We start from the raw sequence: 26,042 nt of genomic DNA on the forward strand, positions 1-26,042 counted from the left end.
CTTAACTGACTGCATAATGCTTCACTGCATGGAGAAGGTATAATTTCAACAATTTACAGTGAACCCTTGAACAACAAGGTTTGAACTGCACATGTCCACTTATAAATGGATTTTTTTCAATAGTAAATACTACAATACTACACGATCCACAGTTGGTTGGAACCACAGGTGCAGAGGAACTGAGGATGCAAAGGGCCGAATATAAGTTATACTTAAATTTTCAACCGTGTGGATGGTTGGTGCTCCTAATTTCCACGTTTTTCAAGGATCAACAGTACTTCCAAGTTTTTCACTTAGTTCCAAACTTTCAATACACCTTCTCGAACATATATTATTTTATACTTGTCTGATTATTTCTGAAACGCCTAGAAGTTGTGACTTATTGTTATGGCCTACAGGATATAAATGTACTGCAATATCTTTTTTTAAAATATCTATTTAATTAAGCATTTGTGTTTGTCTTAATGAATCACCTGTATAGGAATGTTAGAGGGAGTTAAAAGAAAGAACTGTATCAGTGACAGTCACCAGTGAGTTGAGAATGATGTTCAGCCAATGTGTCTTATTCAACGCTACAAATAAGTTCTTACTTGCTCGATAAATTTCAAATGTCTATTGAGCACTTATATACCCGGCCACTCTTCATGAATGAGATGTGGTCCCTGTATGCAAAGTGCTTTACACATAGTAGCCATTCAATAAACAATCACTTCATTGAACTGAACAGGACGTACGAACCACAGAGAAGCTAGCTTACCTGATTCCTGTGGCCAGCGCTACAGGTGTGCGAGACAGTCGCGATAATGTTTCTATAACCTGAGAAAAGAGGAAAGGGCTCACTGGACGTGTATTTCAGAAAAAAATATTTTTTTCAAAAACAGTAGTTTTACAATCTAATATTAACAATAGCAGCAGAAACGTAAGTTTGCAGGTGTCACCAAAGTGCAGAAAGGGAAGAGTTGTAACTGAGAAGTATATACACCTACCTATAATTTTGTCCCTTTCCTTAATTTTCTGACTCTACTTATAATTTTGTCCCTTTCCTTAATTTTATGACTCTAAGCAGATTACTAACCATGTGGTTTGCAGTTTCTTGATCAGTAAAAACAAGGAGTTAGGGTAATTCTAAAGTTCTCATGTCTCCCCTACTACATGATCTGAAAGACCCTGTAACGCCGCTCTGTCCAAAACAGTAGACACTAACCACACAGAGGCTATTTAAATTTAAATTAATTAAAATTTTAAAAACAAAAAATCAGGTTCCTTAGTTGGACTAGCCACGTTGCATGTGCTCAGTAGCCCATGCGCCTAGTGGCTACGGCATTGGACGACACAGACATCAAACACTTCCGTTATCACAAAAAGTTCTATTGGACAGCACTGCTGTATAGCAAAGTGGTTCAGAGGGTGGGCTCTCCAGCCAGACCACGTCATGTGAGTTCTGATCCCGACTTCACCATTTATTAGCTGTATATCCGTGTGCAAACTACTTAATTTCTCTGGGTCTCAGCTTTCTCTTCTGGCTACTGCCTATAATAATTAAGTTAGGTTATTAACAATCATTATCTTATTATGAGAATTAAAAAGATAATACATGTAAAGCATTTATATGGTAGCTATTCTTTATAATTGCCAACTTCAAGAAAATTACCTTATTCTAATTCTGAATATTTTCAGAAAAGGAATTTCCTAAATTACCCTTAATTATCTGTATCTGTTTCAAAAATTCTTCATAAAGGTCTTCAGTACCTAACCCTCGATGTGCCCTGCTAGATCTTTAGCGTTAGTACATAGCAACCGTACCCTTCCTTCCCACGTTTACACCTAACAGCATCTCTTTCAAAGACTTACTGAGGAAGCTAATGAGCTAAAATGTGTTTTTCTCATGAAACCTCTTTCTATGATAATAGATATAATTTGTCTTAAGTATCTAAACAAAACATAAATACATTCTACTACAAGGCCTATTCACAATGAGAAAACAGAAAGAGAAAAGGCAAAAATCTATCTCTAGGTTGAGGTAGTCTTTGAATTCCCCAGTTCAAAGATGGAAATGTTTCCAGTACTAGGAGTCACATAAGGGTATTAGCCACACATAAACTTATTTATCACCTAACTTCAGGAAGCAGTATATTGTTGTGGTTACAAACTCTGAACTGAGAACACCTGGATGAGCTAGGCCCACCTTCACCAGCCTCTATAAAATGTGGATAACAACAATTACCTACCTGCCTCACAGAGTTGCTGAAAAATTAAATGACACAATGCCCATCAAATGCTTAACTCAACAAATGTGAACTGTTATTAATACATAAAATAAAATAATCATTATATACAAATGAAATTTAATCTAATCGAAGGCCTTTATGCAATTTCTTTCTGGTTTAACCTTGCTGAAGAGCAAAAAACAACCTCCTAGGTAACACTTGATATCGATTAATATCCGTAAGAAAGATAAAGCAACTTCAGTGAGTCTGTAAATTCAGAAGATCATGAACGAAATAATAAATTTATCAAAATAAACTGATTCAAGATAAAAATAATCATCTGCTAAGTTTCCAAAAATATGCATTATTGAGTGAAAAGTCTAGCTATTGGAGGAGTCCAGGATAACCTGTGGAGTAATAGTTAGACCGCTGAATTAACTACATTGTTGCATTTTAGCATGAGCCTTATCCTGATGTAGCACTGTTCTAAAGTTATGGGGTGAAGTCGGCTTCTAATTCGTTTTTTCACAGCAGTGTCACTACTCAATAACAAGAGAAATGGCAACAGCATTAGTACTGCTATGTGTTTTACTACTGCTATTATTTAACACAAATGTTAAAACACCAGAACTAGTCACAACCTGTCCCCGCCACACAAGACTATGTGTAGTTTGATTTTTTTAATACAATTGTCCACCAGAGGGAGCGAGACAATAGTCTATCACTTCACTCCTGCATTGAATGTAAGTACAAACATTTCTGAAAATTAACATGCTGAAACCAACTGTTATTTACTTAAAAGGATTATCTAGTCTATTCAATGACAGAAAAATAACATAAAGATAAAAGTTCAGTGGATGGGACTGAAGGATAATAGGTAGCATGTCTTAAAGTGAATCTCCCAGGGGACTATCACTCAGTTTTGTATCTATCTTATTGTACATCAAGTCCATCCATTAACTCAAGTTTAGCCAAAGCAAATAAGGACTGTTTGGTCAATGTAGTGTTTTTAGAACAGTGTGTATTCTATATAAAGGTGGAGTGTATCCGGATTTGGAATAGACAAGTACACAAATTAATGCCAGATTCTGAAGTCCTCTGTGTGGAGAATGACCTGCTGTTAGAAACATCCTTCAAGTATATTTACAAAAGAAAATAGCCCCAAGGGCGGTAAGAAGACTATTTGCCTTGAAATGTCTTAATTTCTAAATTGTTGCCTCAAATAACATGACATATGGACATTTACTCCCAGAAAGGGGGATAACAAGTTAGAATATTTGCAGGTTAACAGGCTGAAAACCAACTACTAAATCCACATCATGGATTTTCTTTCTCTACCTACATCCATCCCTTGTTTGATAAGAAGAATGGCATTTGCAAAGAAGTGAAAAAATTCCAGATAACAAGAATAAGAGTTACCGTGCGAGGAAGGTGGGAGAGGTGAGCAGGGCTTCTGTGTGTCTGCTTTAGAGGGGTGGGCTAGATCCCAGAATCTATGAAGGGTCATTGACAAGTTTAAGGAAGATAGCAGGGTCAAAACTGCATTTTTAGAAGATCACTCAGCAAAGTGAAGGACAGACCGGGGTAGGAGGACATGGGATACAGATAGGGACCAGGAGACCCACTGGGGGTGGGGGGGTTCTCAATCATCCAGGTGAGAAATGAGAGGTCTACAGGAGAGCTAGAGAAGAGGTGGAAATATGCGAAGTATTTAGGAACAGCGGCTGACACACCGTGGAGGCTGAGGAAGGAGGAAGAACCCGGGACCACCGGGGCCGGCTGTTACAGCGTAGAGGGGCCACAGTGCTCCGGGATGCTCCCGAGCAGGAAACCATCGTCCTCGGTTCCCTCCAAACGCCTGACTACATTCATCCTTGTCTCGGCCAGGCTGGTCCCCACCCAGAGCCTTCTCTGACCATCTCCCTTCTCCAGTCTGGGTTCTTTCTGTCCCTACAGGACCCTGGACATAATTCTGCGCTAGCACCTATCCCCTTATTCAAAATTTATCTGCTGTTTAAAATATTTCAAAAGGACTCGTGTTTATCTTGTCAATTGAAATAATGCAGAAATACATAAAAGTTGCCCACCCCCACACACACCCCTCTCTCACCTTCTGCCTAAAGGAGACCAGAGCTAAGAATCTGGTGTGACTCTTGCAGAATTGTTTTTTTCTTTTTCTTTATGATTATTATTTTAGGTAATGTGTTTCTGTTATACAGATTTCTCTACCAACGTGCTTTTGTCATTTACCAACATATCACATATAGTGGTGTCAACACATACAGATCTTTATTCATTTTAATGAATTCATTCATTCATTTATTCATTTGAATGTTGTATCACATTCCAGTGTCTGTATATAACATAATGATTTAACACTTCCCCTGCCAGTGAACTTTTTCAACATTTTGCTACAACAATGCTGCAATTACCATCCTTGCCAAATACCTTTTCAATTGTGTGCAGGTATTTCTATAGGAAGGATTCCTAGATGGGCTGACTAGGTATAACCATTGCTCTTCAATAAGTATGCACAAACTCGCATTACCCCCGAAGAGTGTGTAAGAATACAATAAGGCATTCTAATGACCTGTTTGTCTGTCTTTCCCATCCAACAATGGAAAATACCTTAAGGGCAGGGAAACTGCTTCTTCACTGTTCTATTCCCATCACTGCACTCACAGCCAGCCTCCAAACAACCACTTAACACAAAAATATTTGTTGCTCAAACAAATGAATGACTACCACTTACCCTGCAAAATTGTTGTGCGGATTAGGGATAATATGTGTAAAGATATGTAAAGAGTTTAGCCTGCCACAAGTGAGGAATGAATGAGTAATTGAGGAAGCCCATTATGAAAATTAAATATTAAGTATGAGAAAGAGTTGCTTATCTCCTCAAACCTAGAGACAACGTACACAGTGGCACGCCCCTCCCCATCAAAATTTTCCCCCTAATGATAATTTTTATTTAGCTTGGGCTCTTTATTTTTTCCATCCCCATTAGTCAGTTTAAAAGCCATGAAAGAAAAACAGTTTGCCAAAACTGAATGGCAACACTGTACGCCAATAAAGCTACCCATTGTAACTCTTCTCTTCATGAGACCTTCTGGCTAATTCTCACCCTCTGCTTATCTGGCACATTAGTGCTGTTGATATCGTAGTTTGTGAGAAAAGCAAGTCAACCGTGCAGAAGCAGTTTGCCGTAGCTCCTTCCAAGGTCATGAGTTAAGGAAGCCATGGACATAGAGAAGAACTCAAGGAACCATGGGGACCAGCACACAGGTCTGTCAAGAAGTACTAATTAATTATGGCTTTATCTCCTTGAGCTCTCTACTCTGAAGTTTTATCTCTTAACTCTCCCTGAGCCAGTGGGAAGGCTATAAAGATTCCTGAACAGGGCTCTGGATTCAATAGGAGTTCCTGGGGAAGTGCTTCTTCCAGGAAGATAGGTTGAAAAAGGGCCATCAGGTGGCTTCAAGCTTGAGCCCCAAGCACCGGACAAGCCTGGCAGTTCAAGAACTGTCTGCAGCATTGCAGCACCACGGCACGAAGCTACCATCTAGCAGCTGAAGCTATGGGCAGGGATGCTGTATCATGGCTCCTACAGGCTCAGAGCAAGTGCCCTGTGGGTTCCTGGAGGAAAAACCCAAAGCCCAGAGGACGTAATTGGAAGTGTGGGCCTGGGGGTGCCGGGCTGAGTAATTCAGACAGGATAGGCCTGTAGACTAGACTGAGTGCAACCAGAAGCAACCCAGAGATCTGGTATTATGCAGGCATCTGATTCTCTGCCAGTGAAGCCTAACTCTAAATCCAACCAGATGGTGAGTTTCAGGCTAACAATATGTCTCACTTTCTCCTAGGAAATCAACAGAACTCATTATCTTAATTTCCTTTGCAGTTCTAATCTCACACAGCAAATTACCCCATTAGGATACACTGCAGCTTAGTGTCATTTCTAGCAACATGTTTACATCTTTCCTAAAATAGCTGGTTGTTGCTTTGAATACTGTAGAAGGCTGTTGAAAAACATCCCTAGCACTTCTTCTGTGGGTAAAGCAAAGCAGTACAACTAGATAAGATGAATAAAACATTACTTCTGTATCAAGAAGATTATGAACTATGGGAAACGCATTTGCATTGTTCAGAAGAGTAGAGTATCTATATGGGTTTAAGTGGTCCAAATTACAGTTTGTGCAGACCTTGATACTGATCATAAATGCAAGAATTATTCTGTATGTATTATTCTGAGGCTTCAAAAGTAAAGCTCTATAGAGAAAAAGAACCTCTCTTTAGGAAAGTCATATACTAGACTGGTTAAGATGCAGGCTTAAGACTCAAATTTTCTGGACTCACATCCCAGCTCCACCTCTCACTAGCTGGGTAACCACAGAAGAATGTCCTGTACTTCTACTGGTATTTCCTAATGCCATTGTTGCCACCATCATCATTGGTAAAGTAAGATTTGGTCTTTGCAAAGCACTTCAGAAAATAACATGTGATGTCTACCTCAAGTTATCATAGGATACAAAGGAAAGCTTTCTAATGGCTGGGAATACATTTAATAAATTATGTTGTACATTCGAGTACTTGATGGCTAGCGTTTGTTAATAGTTGCCAACAGTTGCTAAGCTTGTCTAATTGTAACACTATGCTTTTTAAAAATGAGGAATGTTGACAGTAAATGTTTTTCTTTTATTTAGCATTCATTTGCTGCTTCCGTGTAATTAATGTTTAATCAAAATAATCAAATAAAAATATAAACTCCTGTCATACCAAAGTATGTCTAACAGGCTAAAAACAATTGCATTTGACCTTGCTACAGTGAATTTTAGTAAAAAACAAACAAATGTTCCACGCCTAGTCTGTTCATGAAGATATAACACTAATAACGACCAGAATCACATCCAGCTCATAAAAGAGCTCTAAGAACTGACAGTACAAAGAGACGGGCTCAGAGAAGCTTCAGCACACATCGCCCCACAGTCCCCATCCCCTCCACACCTCACTGCCTCAAATAAATATAAAAATCTATGTAACTAGAGTGTGTCTGTCATTTAACCACAATTTCAGGACAAGTCCTTTAGCTGAATCCCCACCCCCAACCATATGACAATCCCTCCCAACTCCATCCTCTACAGAAATTCTAGAGCCATCCCCACATTTTATTCAAGTGATTCTTTGAGAGGCTGATGAAAGTTCTTGGTCCTGTCCTCAGAGGGAGGGAAAATAAAGACTGTATATACTAATACACAGATACACACAGACATATAAGTATACACAATTCTGCATTTTATCTCAAGAAATCCAGGGACCTCTTGAAGACCATTCATGGATTTCCTAGATTCTCATTCCATCTCCTTCTTTGCCTATAATAAAACCAAGGCCCAGAAAAATTAACTAGCTTGTCCAAGGCCAAAGAACTGAGGGCAACAGAATTGGTACCAGAACCCAGGTCCCTTCTCCTCTACCCAGGCTACTGCTCTTTCCAACTCACCATCCTGCCCATGAATCTCCTGCATTTACTCAGGGAACATCTATGGAACACTCACTATGGGCTAGATACACCTGATAAACTCCATTTTGTTATACTGAGGATAGCAAAATGGAGACTATATAATTCCTACTCTCAAAAACCCACCATCTGTTGGGAAAGACCACAAGGGTGGATAGTGGAAACACAGACCTAGTATTACAAAGTGCGTCCACAGCCCAGAGGAGAGAGCAAGGCCAGCTGTCCCCCTCAGCCTGAAGAACAGTCAGAGAGGCTCAAAAGGGTCTTTAGAAGAGGTGACCCTGGGCTGCATCTTGAAGGGCAACAGGGAACTTCCCAGACTCTCTGCAGGTTATAAGAGGTCTGATGGGTGAGAACCACCATGCCCTGGCTTCACCTCCTCCCTCATCGCATGCTCCAGTGAGAACACTTGCCCCTTACTCTCTGAGAAGCTCTTTGTAGTTGCCATTTCCTGAATAATATTTTCCTTATTTGGTTGACGGTGAATAGTTTTCAGGTTCTAAGAGAGAGGTCATTAAGCAAAGCTTTTCTAAACCAAACAGACCAGCACTTGTCTCATGAGGCACTTCAACACCATCGAGGTCTTGCTGTCTCTGCATTCTCGGCCTCCACACTCGGCCCCTGAAGACCCAAAATAGAGCATCTTTCCTTCAAACCTGTTTCTGCTCCCTATTCCCAATGAGCCCACGGTCTCACTCCTCTCCCTCACCTGCCCAGGCAGCCAGGAAACTTTCTCGACAGGCTCTTCTCCTTCATACCCCATCCTACCAATTCTCCCTTTTAAATGTATCTCAGATCCAACTCCTTCTCTCTTCCTGTGCTCAGGTCCTCTCTATCTCTTGCCTCAATCACTGGAAAAGCCTTCCAACTCATCTCCATGCCTTCAATTTCACTTCCTTCATCTTCTACGTGGCTACCACAGAGGCTGTATGACATTTCAAAACTGTCAATCTGGGCACACCACCATCACCACTCTGCCCACCTTAAAATTCTTAAATGTTAGCCTTCGTGCAGAGATCAGATTATTTAGCAGGACACTCAGAGCCTTCAATTGATTGGATCTGCTCCCCACCCGCTTCCAGCCTTTCCCTGCCACCAACTCTCCCCACATCTCCTGTTCAACCCCATACAACCACCTTGCCTGCTGTGCCCCAGACAGACTCTAGAATTTACTCCATACATGTAAATTCTACCAGATCAAAACATTCTTTTTACTAAAATTCACAGAGGTGGTTTCAAAATGAACACTTTCAGACTAAAGAGCAGGGAGGGAAAAAGCAAACTGGTACCAGCAGTGCTAATTTTCTCACACCAAGTAAAAAGAAGTTACAATTTTTCTTCCACACTGTTGTAACCATCCCCTGGGTCCAAATACCAAAGCAGATGAAACCTGAAATTCATCAGTGCAGAGTTAGGTGTCTGGAAGCACAACTCTCTAGTTAGACATCAGAACAAACATAAATACTGCTTCTCCTAAATTTACACTGGTCTGTGAGGATGTGTTGAAGTTAGTACACCATAAAGGATTCAACTTTTTGTAGGCAACTAAAAAGAAATACTTTAGCTTGAAAACATAATCATATTTGCAAATCATTCCCTGCCTTTACGCAGAGTAGAGATACAATCTACAAAATTCACGTGGCGCTTTTAATATCTTCACTACTACAAAAGGAAATCTAGTTGTGGGCCCTGTAGGTAAACACTGATTACTCACTGTACAATTATAGTAATGACTCTAGCTCAGCACTTGAGGTGGTAGTAGTGTTATTACCAGCTCACTAAGAACCCACTGTGGCTTTCACACAACTCACTTTAAACAGATGTGTCCTATGTGTTAGCATCAGGCCAGAGGACAGGTTGTTTATGAGACCAGAAATAGACTGGGGGAGTTCTATGTGACTTAAGGGACTTGGAAAATAGAATGAATTTTCAAAGCTGCCTACAAATCATTCAGCTGGGTCAAAGTTAACATATTTTCCAAACCCAGCTCACTTTCAAAGTCACGCAGAGATCTCTGCTTCCTGCATGCTGCCCCCATGGCTATTCCCACTTTAAAGGCTGAAATCACATGGAGTGCAGGAACAAACAGGCAATGCCAGGAAGACAGATCCAATGGTGGAGTAGAACATGTCCCTTTCTGCCAGCCTGGAGATGCTCCATCTTTAGTCCCTACCGCGAGACTGCTCACAGAGCAGAAGGAAATGTCTGCAAAAGTTATTCTCATATTTCAAATCATCTAATAGAAATTGCACCTTGGACTACAGGACTAGGAGAACAAAATGACGGCCCTTAAAATGTGTCTTTGTTCTGGCTGGTCTGGTAACGCTGGTCATTTCATACCGCTTGGAAATGCTCGTTTTCATACGTGCTTGAGCAATTAAAAAGCAGGTAAACTCATTCTTTATGATGCAAGAAACAGTTTCTAGACCAGAGCTGACCATTAGAAATATGTGAGCCACACACATAACTTTAAAATTCTAAGAAGCTACATTAGAAAACATAAAGACAGGTGAAATTAACTTTAATCTTATACCTTATTTAATTCAATATATTTATAATAGCATCATTTCAATATGTAATCAAAAAACACAAGACATTTATATTGTTTTATTTTTTTATTCTAAATCTTCAAAATCTGGTGTGTACCTTACAGCACATCTAATTCAACCAAGGCATATTCGAGCGCTCAAGAGCCACATGGAGTGAATGGCTATAGAGCAGACAGCCCAGGTCCAGACAAAACCCTTCCGAGCGCTCACAGCATACAGAAAAAGGAGTCAGATCCGTAGTGAAGAAAAGGTTGGGACACACTTTTCATTTTACAGATGCAGGTGGTAGCTACAAGTGGCATGGCCCCCTCGAACTCCACAGCTCCATGTGCTTGAAAGAGAGCCAGAGTCTACACATCTGGACGCCCAGGGTCCGTTTTAGTAGAAGCAGCGGAGTGCTAAAGAGACCCTGAAAGGGAGTGGGGAGCCCCCAGGGGAGGAGGAAAGTGCCCCTCCCCACAAGCCTTCTCTATTTCACATTTCCCCGCCATCTATAAGTGCCAACTGTTTGATCATTCTCTCCACCTGCCAATCTGACGGTCACCCACCAGGACATTCATCACCTATCCCAGGCCAGCCTTGGCCCCGTAGACACGCGCTGAAAGCTGGTCAAGTCCTCTGCGCCCAATGTGCTCGCAGTGGGGTTGGGAGACAGACAAGGAAATAATCACAAAGATCCAGGTAGGCCATTACACAGGTGGTAACAGTTGTGGAGGGATGATGTACAGGGCTTGTAAGAGCAGAAGGACAGACAGTCTTTGTCTAAGACTTCAGGGGATGCTTCTCTGAGGAACGGACATGGAAGTTGAGATCTGAATTTCTAATGAGGTTTTTAAAATTTTTATTGGAGTACAGTTGACTTACAATGTTGTGTTAGTTTCAGGTGTACAGTAAAGTGAGTCAGTTATACATATACATGTACCCACTCTTTTTTAGATTCTTTTGAGCAGACACTCCATTCCAGCATTTTTCACACAAAAGCATTAATGTTTTTAGTATGTGCTATAGCTTGAATGTTTGCATCCCCCCAAAATTAATATTTTGAAACCTAATCCCCAATGTGACGGTACTGGGCTGTGAGGCCTTTGGGAAGTGACTGTGTCATGAAGGCTAATGGGATTGGTGCCCTTCTCAAAGAGACCCCAGAGAGCTCATACCCCGCTTCCACCATGGGAAGACACAGCGAAAAGACATCTATGAACCAGGTAGCAGTGCATACCAGACACTGAATCAGCTGGCACCTTGATCTTGGACTTCCCAGCCTCCAGAACTGTAAGAAATAAATTTCTGTTGTTTAAAGCACCCGGTCTCTGGTATTTTGTCATAACAGCCTAAATGGACTAAGAAAATGTCTAACATCATTCCTTCTTTCCATTTATTTCTAACCCTATTTCTTCTTGTTCTTTCTCCCAAACAGGGAAGGTCACTGAGTTCCAGAGATCAATAAACTCACCGAGTCTGTGAGCCGGTGCGACTGTGATGAGAATGGGCTCCCAAATATCTGCCTCCGACAAGGGCTTCTCCCCTCTGACCTGACCGCATTTATCAGACTTGACAAGTTACAGTACAATTTCCCAGGCGTCCTGAGACGGGTTCGATCCAGGCTGCCAATGGCCATGTAGAAGTTAGGACTGCATTTGATAGGCCACAGAGTTAAGCAAGGTGTTTAAGGAGGACGGTAACATGTTCAGATTTGTTTTCTAGGATAACTGTAACTGTGCTGGCTGTTCAACAGATTAACTGAAAGAGAAACACACTCGTAGAATGGAGACTAGAGAAGAGAGACAACTCCAAGTTCAGGTGACAAAGCACACAGCATGGCCCGGGGCACTATGATGTGAAGGAGGGAATACATTCAAGGGCATTTCAGAATATATTCAAGTAAGGTAAGACAGCTACACAAATGTGATTCTCAGATGGCTAAGACCCATGTTTTCCAACACTGGCTGAAAGTCAGAAACAGCTGAGGAGCTTTTAAAAAACACCTATATCCACGCCTTGCTTTCATAAAATATGACTCAGTCTGCAGTGGGGGTCCAGCATCAGGAGTTTTAAAAAGCTTCCCAGGTGATTATAATATATAGCCAGGGATGAAAACCACTAGCTTGGATACTAGAACAGCTTTTTGAATCCCTAAAGTCAAGCAGAAACAGTATGTTTTTTAATCTTTAATTTAGCAAATAAGTATTAAGTGCTTAAGATAGGCACTAAATTACGTGTTTAGGTTTATTTACTCCCATAAAATCTGAGTTATGTGATTTTCTTATTTTAATACAATAAGAACCCTCTAAGGGTCAGAAGTGGAATGATTTCTAGGAACATGATAAGCCAATAGCAGAACCTAGATTTGAACCCAGATCTGAATACTCAGATCTGCTAAAAGCAGACGATGCTGCCATTACCTTTAGAGTTGGGCCTTTGATTGTCATCTGACTTATAGTGTTCCATAATTTGCAGATATCTTGATCCCCAAGGAGTGTAACCACCTCAAAAGCTAAACCATGCTCCATGTTCCACTGAACCCTCAGCTGTGTCTAACACCATGTGAACAACGGTAGCATCTAAACTCACCTGCTACTAAATTCACCATCACACTGCTGAAGCAAGGGTGGGCTATCTTTTCCTTATTTTGCCAAAACAGAAACCTTGACTATATTTTCACAGAAAACCTTTTTCAGGGTTACAATACACAAAGTATTATGGAAATATAAATCCTGTATATTCATAGCATAAAACAATTCCTTTAATAGTGTAGTTCAAATTCATATGAAAATATAAACATGTCATAACAGTAACTTCCTGCATCTTTTTGTCTGAACAATAAACAAACAGGAAACATATACTATTAAAGTAACCACCTACAAAAGCCCATGTAAATTTCAACAAGTAACAAAGACATTAATATTTACTAAACAAGGGCTGCCTCATTATGCAGTCATGCTAACTGCTTATGAAAATTTATTAGTACATTTGCTCTGTAACATTTAGGTACTAATTCATGTATAATAAAATGTCCAAGAAAACGTGTATGATCATAATTAATTCTAAGTTATTTCCATATCTTATTTGTTTGAAACTCAGAGAGCAGAGTTTAGCTGCAGAAATAATTAATTTATATGTAAAATTTTCTCGTACTGTCAAATTGAACACAAGAGGAGCAGTTAACACAGCAGAACCCACTTAGAAGGGTCTGACTGTTCAAAGCTAGAGCCCATGGGCTCATGTTCCTCCATCTGGTTGGTAATTAAGTAGACTGTAAGGAAACATAGTATTCTATTTTCTCTAAGGGTTATTTCTCTGTTTAGAAGTATAAATATTTATATGGATTTAAAGTTAACCTCATCTAAACAAAAATAACACTGGTAAACAACTGAGTGCTATTATATATTATATATATTTACACGCACACATACACACCCATAGATGCCAATCTTTATGCTGAGCACTTTATTAAATGCTCACAACCACCTTATGAAGAAGATAACGTCATCATCTTCATTTGAGAGAAAGCTAAACTGAGGAACAGAGAGGTTAAAGAGGCCATACTCCAGAGGCAGCGAGCAGTAAAGCCAACAGCTGCACACAAGTGATCTGACCCAGAAGGTGTGCTCTCTTGATCACTACACATGCTGCCTCCCATATGAAAGTACGGATGATACATGGTTTGGGAGCTACAAAGAGGTGAAAGACACTGTCCTCGTGGTCCAGAAGCAAGAGCTCTGCCTGTTGGAACTAAGCAAGCCCACACACGCTCAGACCCACATGCTGGAAACTAAAACCATGAAAATCAAGACAGCTCGTGATTACTGCTAGATAAATGGTAGAGCCAACTAGGGAAGGTGCCTGTGCTATAACTCACCACCCTTTCCATATTTGTCATAACTTCTCACATTTGAAATATTACATATCTGTTTATTATCTGTCTCCCTGAACTAGAGTATAAGCTCCATGAGAGCAGGGGGTGTGTCAGCCCTGTTCCCAGCAGTATTTACGGCCCCTAGAAACCACAGAGCTCACAGATGCTCAATAACTATATCTGAACAAGGGAAGGACTGAGGAGCACCCACAAATAGAAGCACAATAGAAGGAGATGGATTCACGATGGGGGATTTTGAAATAGGACTGAAGAGGCTAGCTGGAAGCACATGGTATTAAATGTTAGGCTAAGGGCTTCCCTGGTGGCGCCGTGGTTGGGAGTCCGCCTGCCAATGCGGGGGACGCGGGTTCGTGCTCCAGTCCAGGAGGATCCCGCATGCCGCGGAGCAGCTGGGCCCGTGGGCCATGGCCGCTGGACCTGCGCATCCGGAGCCTGTGCTCCGCGACGGGAGGGGCCGCAGCAGTGGGGGGCCCGCGTACCGCAAAATAAAAAAAAAAAAAAAAAAAGTTAGGCTAAGGAGGCTGTTTATTTATGGGGAGCTAATAAAGATTTCTGAGCTGGAGAATGAACTGTCAGAAAGCAGTATGTTGGGCTTCCCCGGTGACACAGTGGTTAAGAATCGCCTGCCGGTGCGGGGGACACGGGTTCGAGCCCTGGTCCGGGAAGATGCCAGGTGCTGCGGAGCAACTGGGCCCATGTGCCACAACTACTGAGCCGGCGCTCTAGAGCCCGCGAGCCACAACTACTGAGCCTGCATGCCACAACTACTGAAGCCCACGGGCCTAGAGCCCATGCTCCGCAACAAGAGAAGCCACCGCAATGAGAAGCCCACGCACCGCAATGAAGAGTAGCCCCCACTCGCCGCAACTAGAGAAAGCCTGCATGCAGCAACGAAAACCCAACGCAGCCAAAAATAAAAATAAATAAATTTATTTTAAAAAAAAAAGCAGTAGTTAAGAATACTAATCTGGTAGCTGTACAAGACAGTTCGGAGGAAGGAGCCTGAACCTCAGAAGTTGTTTCAACACTCGCCTAGCTCTGAATTGATTACAGAGTGAGCTTGGGAGGTAGCAGAGGAAATGAATATGGTAAGTGTTATGAAAAAGGGATCAACCCAACTTGTGCACTGGATACACAGAACCCCAGAGAAGGAAGTCTAGCTTGAGCAAACTTCAGAAAATCTGATCTGACTCTAGTTCATTACAATGTAGAAGATGCACTAGAGAAAGGATTAAATCCAGGCATTTTTTAGAAATATGATTCTATTCCGGTAGGGGACAAAGATAGCTCTGGTTGACAAAAGTTGAAATAGCTGACCCAGAACTGTCTTGAATCTCAGAGACCCATGTGACTGGGACATTTCACATCAGGGCTGCTGACCTGAACCTGTGTTAGGCTGGATTCACAAATCTGGGGCTGGCCCAGAAATAGCCTGACTCCTACTGAGGGATTTGCAAGTGTGTGTGTGTGTGTGTGTGTGTGTGTGTGTGTGTGTGTGTGTGTGTGTGTGTGTGTGTGTGTGTGTGTGTGTGTGTGTGTGTGTGTGTGTGTGTGTGTGTGTGTGTGTGTGTGTGTGTGTGTGTGTGTGTGTTCACACATGGACCAGTACTAATCAAGGAAAATTTTTAAGGAAATATATTTGATTCATAGTTTGTTTTTTTTTTCCCTTCATCTTGCTTTTCCTTTTCAGCCTTTGCTGAGGATCATTTGCAAACATGATACACTGTTTTCCTTCCCACCTAAATTACATTGGATTTAATCAGCTTTTTGAAATTCACTTGCACTATGATCTAAGGAAAAAAGCTGAAGATTAACTTGTGTTTTTATTATTTAATTTCACTTTGAGATGCCATCTCTATTTCATTCCAGGTGTTTGCTGCTGTCCTCTTTAGGAATAACTTCAGCTGAATTACTTAAATAGCTATTTTTGAAGCAGTACAACAATATCTGCTGCTTTAGAATTCTGTTATCTGTGGCTTTTAAACCCTGAAAGGGATTTTATTTAGGAGCCCTGGAAGACTTCTCTTTCTGGAACTTGGATACTTTGCAATGAGCAAGGAGTACTTTTTAGTCATTAGCTCCTCTGAGTGTATGTGGTTAATCCAGGATAATCTGAATTTTCCTTAGAATCTGAGTATTTACCAAGAACTGGCACAGAGAAAATAATCCTCTCAGAGGCTGTAGAAATGGAGCTCAGCCCTGATGGGCAACATGATACCAGTGAGCATGCAGGGCCGCGCTCTGGTGGTCCTGGTCCCAATTTTTCCTCTGATGCAGTTTTACATTTGGTATTTTGTTTGCACTTAACCTCAGATAAAGTATTTCACCTGGAAGAATGGGTACAGTTTACTTACAGGACAAAAAAGAGAGGAAGAAAGAAAGTCAATGAAGTTCACAATTCTTTCACCAGAGTTATTTGGGAGTCATCAGCCCTCTCTTCTGAAGCTGTTTCTCAGATACTCTTTCTAGTCTCTTTTGAAAAGAGACTCAGACATGGAATATACCAGAGACACACTGCCTAGCAGCCGGACAGTGCTTGGGTTCCCCTGCCAAGCAGGTTTGCCTCCTGGCAGTACCCAGCAATGGAACAGAACTCCCAAGTGAGAAAATAGTCATATACAGAGGACACTATTGAGATAACTCATGTCTAAATAACTTAATAAATTATATCCTTTAAACCCTTGCCATGATGGCATCCTTCACATATCGGTTGTGCTGTATCAAAATCCCTAGGCCACATTAGTAAAATTCCTTGAATGGAACCAGGCTGGATCTACCCTGTATTGGCTTCTATGCAATGATAGATTGTACTCTGATAATAATAGAATGTTTCTGTTTTAATACTGTTGTCCTTTTTCTTTTTATAAGCTTCTGTCTTAAACGTCCCCCCAAAATGAATATCCAGTCAAAATATGGCATATTTAAGAGGTTTTGAAATCTGGATCATCTTTTACGGTTATTTCTCCCAGAGAATACTCGATAGCACCCTAAATCAAGAGGACAAAACCCTAGAGTGGCAGCCCAGACTCAAACATTTATATCCAGTTATAAAAATTTGCTTAAGTCATGGGTCTTTTAATACTATACAGAGAGGAAACCTGAGCTGATACAAAGAGCCCTCAATGAAGTAGAACATTCAGATCCTTACACTTTGTCCAAAGGGACATTTTGAATGGGATGTTTCAAAGCAGCTGTTTTGATGAGGCCCGGTCAAAAGAGCTGTGCCTATTAGGAAGTAATGAACAGAAAGATACTTCTGACCCCATCAAACCTCTGATCCCTGTGCTGATCTTTACCTCATTCCTAACTCCCAGCCCATCAGAATCTAACTCTCAGAACTGAAGATGGGGTAAAAGTTCAAGAATGAGGCAACTGATCACTTGATTTAAAACAAACAAAAAGAGGCTTCCCTGGTGGCGCAATGGTTGGGAGTCCGCCTGCCGATGCAGGGGATGCGGGTTCGTGCCCCAGTCTGGGAAGATCCCACATGCTGTGGAGCGGCTGGGCCCGTGAGCCATGGCCGCTGAGCCTGCGCGGCCGGAGCCTGTGGTACGCAACGGGAGAGGCCACAACAGCGAGAGGCCTGCGTACCGCAAAAAAAAAAAAAAAAAAAAACAGGACAGCTTCATATTATTTTTTTCAGGCCACATAAGTCCCTAATATCAAATGGTTTATCAAAGTGGTTCCTAGGATGTGAGGGCGATCTGGCTGCGACATCTGTCACCCCATTGATCGCCAGGGTTGATTCGGCTGATCTGGCTGGCTAGGCGGGTGTCCCCTTCCTCCCTCACCGCTCCATGTGCGTCCCTCCCGAAGCTGCGCGCTCGGTCGAAGAGGACGACCTTCCCCGATAGAGGAGGACCGTTCTTCGGTCAAGGGTATACGAGTAGCTGCGCTCCCCTGCTAGAACCTCCAAACAAGCTCTCAAAGTGGCTCCTACACAATGGCTTTGTTAATATGACTGCCTCAAAACATCATGCCAAGAGAATAGGACTCCACAGAGATTTGGATTCTGGTTCCAGCCATGACTTGATGTGAGACCATGCTCAGACCATGTGGTTTCTCTGGGCCCCAGGCCCTCATCTCTAAAATGACGGGCAATTTGGATCTCTAACCTCAACTCTACCCATCTAAGCTGCCACAGCCCCACCTGCTAACAGTGAGCCAACAGTGGCACAATCTTGCCACTTTTTTTTTTTTTTTGAAGTATAACTGATTTACAATATTGTGTTAGTTTCCGGTATACAGCAAAGTGATTCAGTTATATTTTTTTCAGATTATTTTCCATTATAGGTTATTACAAGATATTGAGTATAGTTCCCTGTGCCATATAGTAAATCCTTGTTGCTTATCGATTTTATAAATAGTGGTGTGTATCTGTTAATCCCATATTCCTAATTTATCCCTCCTCACCTTCCTTCCCCCTTTGGTAACCATAAATTTGTTTTCTATGTCTGTTGTCATTTATTCTTTTATGGATCAGTTCTCTTAGAAACAAGACATGTATATTGGTGCAGTGTACTGGACTGTTCATACATGTTATATAATTTGAGGCAAACGATTCAGTGGAAAGGCTCTATATTTTTTCTACTAAATATATATAAATACTAGAATCCCTCAATATATGATGGGTACAATTTTTTGAACCCTTAACCCATTTAAAGAGCATACGAATCTGGTTTCGATCTAAATAAGGATCAAAGTTTTATAAGAGAGCACATTATACGTGAATGTAAAAAAATACAAAATCAATTCCTGGGAATCATGGCAGAGTCAATATTTTTTGTAGTAGTCTGATAAGTGGAGTTTGAAAAATAGACATATACTGTTGCTTGTTTTTTAAAAAGTATAGTTATGCAAATTTACCACATAGCAACCTTCTTTACATCATAAGCGTACACTGATTAAAAATTTTTGCCGCCAGTATATTTGATTCATTTTTCTTACCTTCTCCTCCACAAAATATTAAATAGTTTGATTCAATCACATTTATCTGCTTTTTGGTTCTGATGAGTAAAATAACTTTGAAAGATAAGTGGAAATTTATATATAGTATGACTCTGAGGTAGGATAATAAAAGTCTTAAAAATACTGAAATGCACAAAAAGGCACTAATTATATTATGATTATTATTAGCTACCATTTTTCAGAGCTAACTGTGTGCCAGGAACTCTACAAAAAACTGTGAGGTGGGAATTATGCCAACTTTACATAGTAGGAAACAGTATCAGAGAAATTACATAGCTGTCTAACAACCAGTGGAACTCACACCCAGCCACTTTAGCTTCCTTATAACACCAGTTTGCCCTACAGTAATTCTCAACTGGAGAAGCTACTATTTTATTGGTTTTCACTTCATCCTTCACCTAACATATATGTATTGAGCATCTGCACATGCCACGAATTCCAGTAGGTATCAGGGATAGAAAAAAGTCAGTGATGCATCTCTTTCTTCAAGGAATTCCCAATAATGTGGAAAAGAGAGAGACATGTAAACCAACCCTGCAATCAAATGTGAAGTGCTGTGAACCAGGTACTCACAGGGCTCCAAAAAGCACGAGTCAAGACCACCTGGATCTATGGGTCAGGGGAGGCATTCCAGTGAGTTACAGTGGAACAGAGTTTTAAAAAATGATAAGAGATTTGCTATGCGAGCAGCAGTGGACAATGACACTCAAGACAGAAAAACAGCAAAGACATAAAAGAGCACAGAACTTTTGAACGACGTTATGTCTCAATAACTGCATTATTTCTAGGTTGGGGTAAAAGTGAATGGAGAATGAGTGGGGAAATACCATGTTAAAAAGAATTTTAAATCTTTGCCTTTATATAGCACAGTAGTTCCCAAACCTTATCCTGCATCAGTATCACCTGGAGGACTTGTTAAAATACAGATGCTGGGCTTCACGTCCAGAGTTTCCAATTCAGCAGACCTAGGTGAAGCCTGAAAATTTGCATTTCCAACAAGTTCTAAGATGCCACAGATTGTCAGACTAAGGATCACACTTTAAGAACCACTGATATAGAGAAATAAGCCATGAAGAGATTAATTCAAGAACACAGTATTTTTTAAAGTTATTCCCTTTAGTCCTCTGGTTTCCCCTAAATGTTAATCTAAAAAAGTTCTTGATTTAAAAACTGAAAAGTAACTACATACAGGTCTACTTGATGTAAACAGTCTTGCAGAAGGAACACAAACCAACAGAGGAATAAGGAATTGCATTTTTTTGGCGTTTACTCCAATCCTACCTTCTAAAGTGAGGTTGTGTGAGAAGGTCTCTTGCCTTCCCACTGCTCTATCAAGAGGAAGAGGCCTGTGTAGAAATAGGAGAGGGTCCTCTCAGACCTGTACTGCACCAAGGTGGGCCCCTGCCCCCATGCTTCTCATCCAACCCCCAGCCAAATGTTGCCTGTGCATCCAATAAACAGGATGTTCAAGGGCATACATTGCACTGTCAACAACAGTGGCTATCTGGGGAGTGGAGCTGCTATGCATTTCGCTGTTGCATTTATGTATGTATGTATGTATGCATATATGTATCTATGTAGGTATGTTGCCCCGGGTCTTAGTTGTGGCATGCAGGATCTTTCGTTGCGGTGTGCGGACTGTTGCAACATGCATGCAGGATCTACTTCCCCGACCAGGGATCGAACCCGGGACCCCTGCATTGGGAGCTCGGAGTCTTACCCCTGGACCACCAGGGATGTCCCTACTTTTATTGTTTAACATTTCTATATTGTTTGAAGGTTTATTAATAGGTGTACATAAACTTATTCGAAAAAAATTTTTTTTAATACAAAGATGTTTTCAGGATTGTACAACAAACAGAAATGGTTTTCAAACTCTCTTACTGCTCTGTGGTGCCAGTCCTTGGTTCAAATAAAATATTGTCAGAAGCCCAAAACTTAAAACTGATAAAAGAAGAGCTGGTCAGGAAAACGTGATACTCTAGAGGTGAAAGACCCAAAACTTCTTTGAGGAACAACCACCTTATTGTTTCTCGAGATAATTACAGTACTTTGAAAGAGTACTTTTCATTTAGCTATGTAAGGCCTGGATTTTACTTTAAGTTATGTCATGTTTGTACCTTATACAATCTATTGGCTTGTGTTGAAAAATCAATTAATCATTCAAAATTTCCTGATTCAAAATCAGTTTCCTTATTTGTCTTTTCTGTTTCTGATGTTCACTCAACAAAAAAAGAAAACAAAGATGTCAGGTTCTGTCAGGTTGAAAAAAAATCTAAAACTGTAATAACACAAATATAACTTTCATTGTTTTCTATTTAATTTTTTTAGATCCAAATTTGTTAGAACGGGAACTGAACTAAGTATAAAACAAGTTACACACACACGCAAACGTGGGGGAAGTTTGTCTGGCATAAATATAGACTAATATGTAAATTAATATAGTAACTTACTTTCCACTAATAATGACTTCTTTCTATTTTCAGTCCTTGAAGGTAGGAACATACTTTGGAATATTTGGCACAATTTAACTTGCTGTGAAAACACTAGTATTTCTAATTTGAATCCTACCTGATAAAGCATGGCAAACAATTCTAACTACTCATTATATTTTTTCTCCAAATGAGGTTTCTCTCACTCTAACATTGTAGAGCAAACCTGATATAACCACAAATGTGATGAAGTGCGGTGGATTTTTTTTCTACTGTTCAGCAGCATCATTCAAAAAATAGCTACTTTAAAGCCACTGAAACTCTTGGTTTCTAGGTGTCAAAATGATCACTTCGAATCAGAGTACTTTTCCAACACAGATTATTTCAGTGCAAATGCTACTGCTTTCTTCTCCATCCTTTCTCAAATAGATATATGAAAGGGGAGGACTAGAAACTATAGTAACTCTCTTTCCATTACAGTCAAGACTCAATGTTTATTAGAACTTAACTCTATTGCTTCTCTCCTTATATAGTGGAGACTGTTACTAATCTCTATACTAAAAGATAATCTGATTTGTCCTCTGCTCTTACATATCGAAACAGGGTTTTTAAAGAGAATCACATGAGATCTGATTATGCAGCACCGATTTGATCCCACATAACAACCCTGCTCCTCCAAGGGACAAGCCAGAAGGAGGTCAGGGTAATGGTGCTGGAGGGCCACTGCACAGGGCCTTGTACACTGTGCACATAGTAAACCAAGAAGCGCATCCCCTAGCAATGAACAGTGCATAACTGGCTTGATAGCCTAGACCCACTACTCTTCACACCCACTCCTACTATCTGCCTGCCTAAGCTCTGCAAAAGCCCAAGACCAATGCCGGCAATCCATGTAAAACCTCGGCCTTTTGACTTTGCCTTGAAAAAGCATTAAATGTAATTTAACTTTAAAGAAATGTTTCTTTAAAGGCAGTAAAAAATGTTCGTTGGATTTTCTTTTTCCTCTTTTGTAGGGAATGTGGCGATATATTTCAGTGTCCACGTCCTGGATCCAGGGGAACAAAAATTGAGCAATGTTATTGTCCCCCTAAAGAAACTTATGCATTTACAAATAAGGAGCAAGCGTGGGGATTTAATAATTGACAGAAATGTAATGCTCAGATTATCAGGCAAGACATAATTTTGGCTATTTTCACACACTTGAACGATGATGACTGATTTCAGAATCTAAATACTTGTTTAGAAAAATGCTTTCAACATACATATTTAATTAGGTCTCAAAATGGAGATAATTTACACAGTGTCCTGGGAGGCTTAGCTGACACAGGATTTCTGAAAGTTTTGACGCTAAAATGTCCATCTTTAGTATGAATATGGGACACATATGGGCTAAGCAACGTTAATGCTTAGCTTAGATATCGCTCATAAACCAGGGCCAGTATGGAACACAGGAATCACAAACATGAATAAAGAGAACATGCACTCTAGGCCTGCTAGACCTATGAAGAAAGAAAGCGCTTTTAATGAAAAGTGATTAGGAAGGAAGGAAGGAGGGAGGGAGGGAGGAAGGGAAGAAGGAAGGAAAGAAAAGTGATCAGAAGAGACAAAAGCAGTGAACGCACACCAAATAGCAAATTCTAAAAAGCCACATCCTTTTTCAAATTGCTTTTAAAACTCTATAAACATGATTTTCCTACACTATAATATTTTTGTTGGCATATTTTTTTTCAGGACTATTGGAAAAAGGAAATTATGCTAGTGTAAAAACTAAGAAATATTCTGTCACTTTAATTAAATGGGAGGTCACTTTTGGGCCTTGCTCTCGCACCTCACAGTGAAGACACTTCATGATCCAAATCAGCTGCCCCTACAAGTCATCCTCAATTCCAAAACACTGTGACACAGGTCACAGGAAACTCTAGATCTGTTCCGATTTCAGGTGTCGCCCCAATGACCCAGAGCACACCTTATATTCTTATACATACATATATATATATATATAAAATGATTGTCTTAGGGCTACACAGTATACTATAGAGGAAGAGGTTACAATGCATTTACTCAACATCCTACTGTTGAACACATGAGGTTTTCCCCCCAACTTAACACAATTACAAACAATGAAAAGAAGAAAACTTCTGAATCTAAATATTTGTCCGTGTGTCTAATTATTTCCTGATAATTATTCCTAGAAGTGAAGTTTCTGGGCCAAAGGGGATGAACATTTTTAAAGTTCCGGATGTATACTGCTAAACCATAGAGGGTTTCTTTTTTTATAACTTCCCTACAAATAAGCTATTCCAAACTGCTCACAAGGCTAAGTGGAACTTGCCCAAAAGGAAGGGGATTGTTGTATTATTCAATTGTGCCTTTGATCCTTGAGAAGCATTCTGAGGTGCTCCTGTGATTTTTCTCCCCCCTAAAGCGATTCTAGTGTTATTCTTGGCCACTGAAAAATAAGCAAAACCATACAGTTCCTTTCTTAGAACTATTTCCTGAAGGTTTCCTTTGTCCACTGTCAATTCAGCAATGTTTGGTGGTGGAGTCATTACCATAATTAGACAGCACCTAAGAGTCTGGGAAATTGACACTATCTAACTTCCAATGAAAAGAAGAACATGGAATGAATGAAACATTTAACACATTCAACAGGGAAGATTACATTTCTAGGCAGAAAAGAGCATTGTTGTATCAGCACTAGGTTTTTAGTCCCTGAACGGTAACATGGCATAGGCATCACCTGGGTTCCTGGGATCCTTAACACATCTCTAATTTACAGACAAGTCAAATCACAAATATTTTATGAGCATTTACGATATGCAAGATCCTGTTCCTAAGTATTATGAAGGAAACAAAAAAAATCTATAAACCAAGGAGCTTATAACTTAGGGTAGGGGACCAGAAAATTACATTCAAAATGCATTAAAAGAGAGGAGAAGATATTCCAACATTCCAAAACAATACATAAAAGTCACAAAGCAAAGGCACTAATTTGTGCAATTACCATAGATGACAATCTTTTTGTGGACACATTTTGTTTTATCTTATACATTAGAATACCGACTTTGTGATCAGGTTACAATTCTTTCCAAATAACCCCAACATTATGAAATTAAGAATGACAGAAACCATTAACAAAACATCTTTTTATTTCTATACATTAAGGCAAAGAAAACTATTTGTATTCAGTGATTTGAATTTCTCATAGAAACACTGTTAGAAAGATTTTAAGAACACTCAAGTTACAGCATAATTTACTGTTACTAGAAAATGACATGTCACAGTAAAAACAACACCTTCTCAATTGCAAAACATGTCTAGAAGCTTATATTTTTATAAAGACCGTATTTTCTGAAATAATTTCTCCCCTTTTAACAAACATTTTGCCACACAAGAAAAAGGTGATAAAATTCTGCTGATAAAGTGCGGCTGACAGGACAAATTCTAGAGATTCCGACAGCAGCAGGCTGGACCAGGATTCTCAGCCCCAAACCTAAGCTCCAGCCTTAGGGAGTCTGGTAGCAGATGCTAGAGAGAGATGGGCAGTCCTGCTCTGACAGGGAAGCTCATGCCTCATGCCTCCCCATCAGCCGGCTTCCTACACTTTCAGAGCCGCAGAACAGAAGAGAAATACACAGAAAGAGGTGGCAGGGGAGCTGCATGTTTTCTTCTCAGAACCAGAAGAGAAGGACACTCTTGCGTAGAGAACTGCGCTCGTCAGACTTTCCAGTTACACTTTCAATTTCACATACTCTATTTGCATCTCTAACTAAAGAAATTATGACCGTTTTATAAATTGGTATAACCCCAGGAAATTTTACAATTTCATGAAAATTCATAAAATAGTCTCATTTGAATGTTACTTTAATCATTATATTTACATGACAAGACTAAAATGTGTTTCCTTATAATTTGGTTTTTTTCAGTTAGTAAATCTATGGGATAGTTTATTTTCTTTTCCTCCATACTTCAGCTGGACAATTTTATCTTTCTGTCACCAAATAGGTAATCATGTTACAGTGAAGCTCCCAAACACATTTTTTCCATTCATCCGGATGTCCTGAGATCACCCCACAATGAACAGTAAGAAGACAGCAGGAAAATGGGTGAAAAACAGGAACATTAGGCAAGAGGACCAGACGTCAGGGAAGGAAGATGGACAATAAGGGAAAGGTAGCATGAGAACCACCAGGACAAAAGAAAAGTAAAATTAAAAAAAAAAATAGGAAAACATGTAAAAAGCCCAAAAGTAATTTTAAGAAACAGGAAATAAGAAACTTAAAAAATAGTATTCTCAAAAGGTCTTTTCATTTCAGGAACATGTGTATAATTCAACTGTTAAAAGCCCCTTCCTGACACATGAACGTGTTCTGAATTAACAGACAATTTAACTTTCGTCTAAGACAGACACTTGAAGGCCACATAAAGAAGTTGAAAGAAATAAAATTGACATGGTTTGGGGTTTGATTTTGTTATTGTTTTTCCCTTTTGAAT

At 40.1% G+C, this 26,042-nt stretch overlaps 1 protein-coding gene across 3 annotated transcripts in view; it reads right to left on the reverse strand.

Annotated features, from left to right (window-relative positions):
* Positions 1-26,042, reverse strand: part of VAV3 (vav guanine nucleotide exchange factor 3) — a 394,672-nt gene that overhangs the window by 218,024 nt on the left and 150,606 nt on the right. For all 3 annotated transcript variants that reach the window (XR_010940966.1, XM_067727089.1, XM_067727088.1), the window contains exon 3: positions 758-816. Coding sequence is in view for 2 of the 3 variants with exons in the window: in XM_067727089.1 (XP_067583190.1) it covers positions 758-816 (59 nt within the window). In the remaining variant the exon portion in view is untranslated. The remainder of the gene's footprint in view (positions 1-757; positions 817-26,042) is intronic.

The sequence above is a fragment of the Pseudorca crassidens genome, chromosome 2, assembly GCF_039906515.1.
Source record: "Pseudorca crassidens isolate mPseCra1 chromosome 2, mPseCra1.hap1, whole genome shotgun sequence".
In the NCBI taxonomy this organism is placed as follows: domain Eukaryota; kingdom Metazoa; phylum Chordata; class Mammalia; order Artiodactyla; family Delphinidae; genus Pseudorca; species Pseudorca crassidens.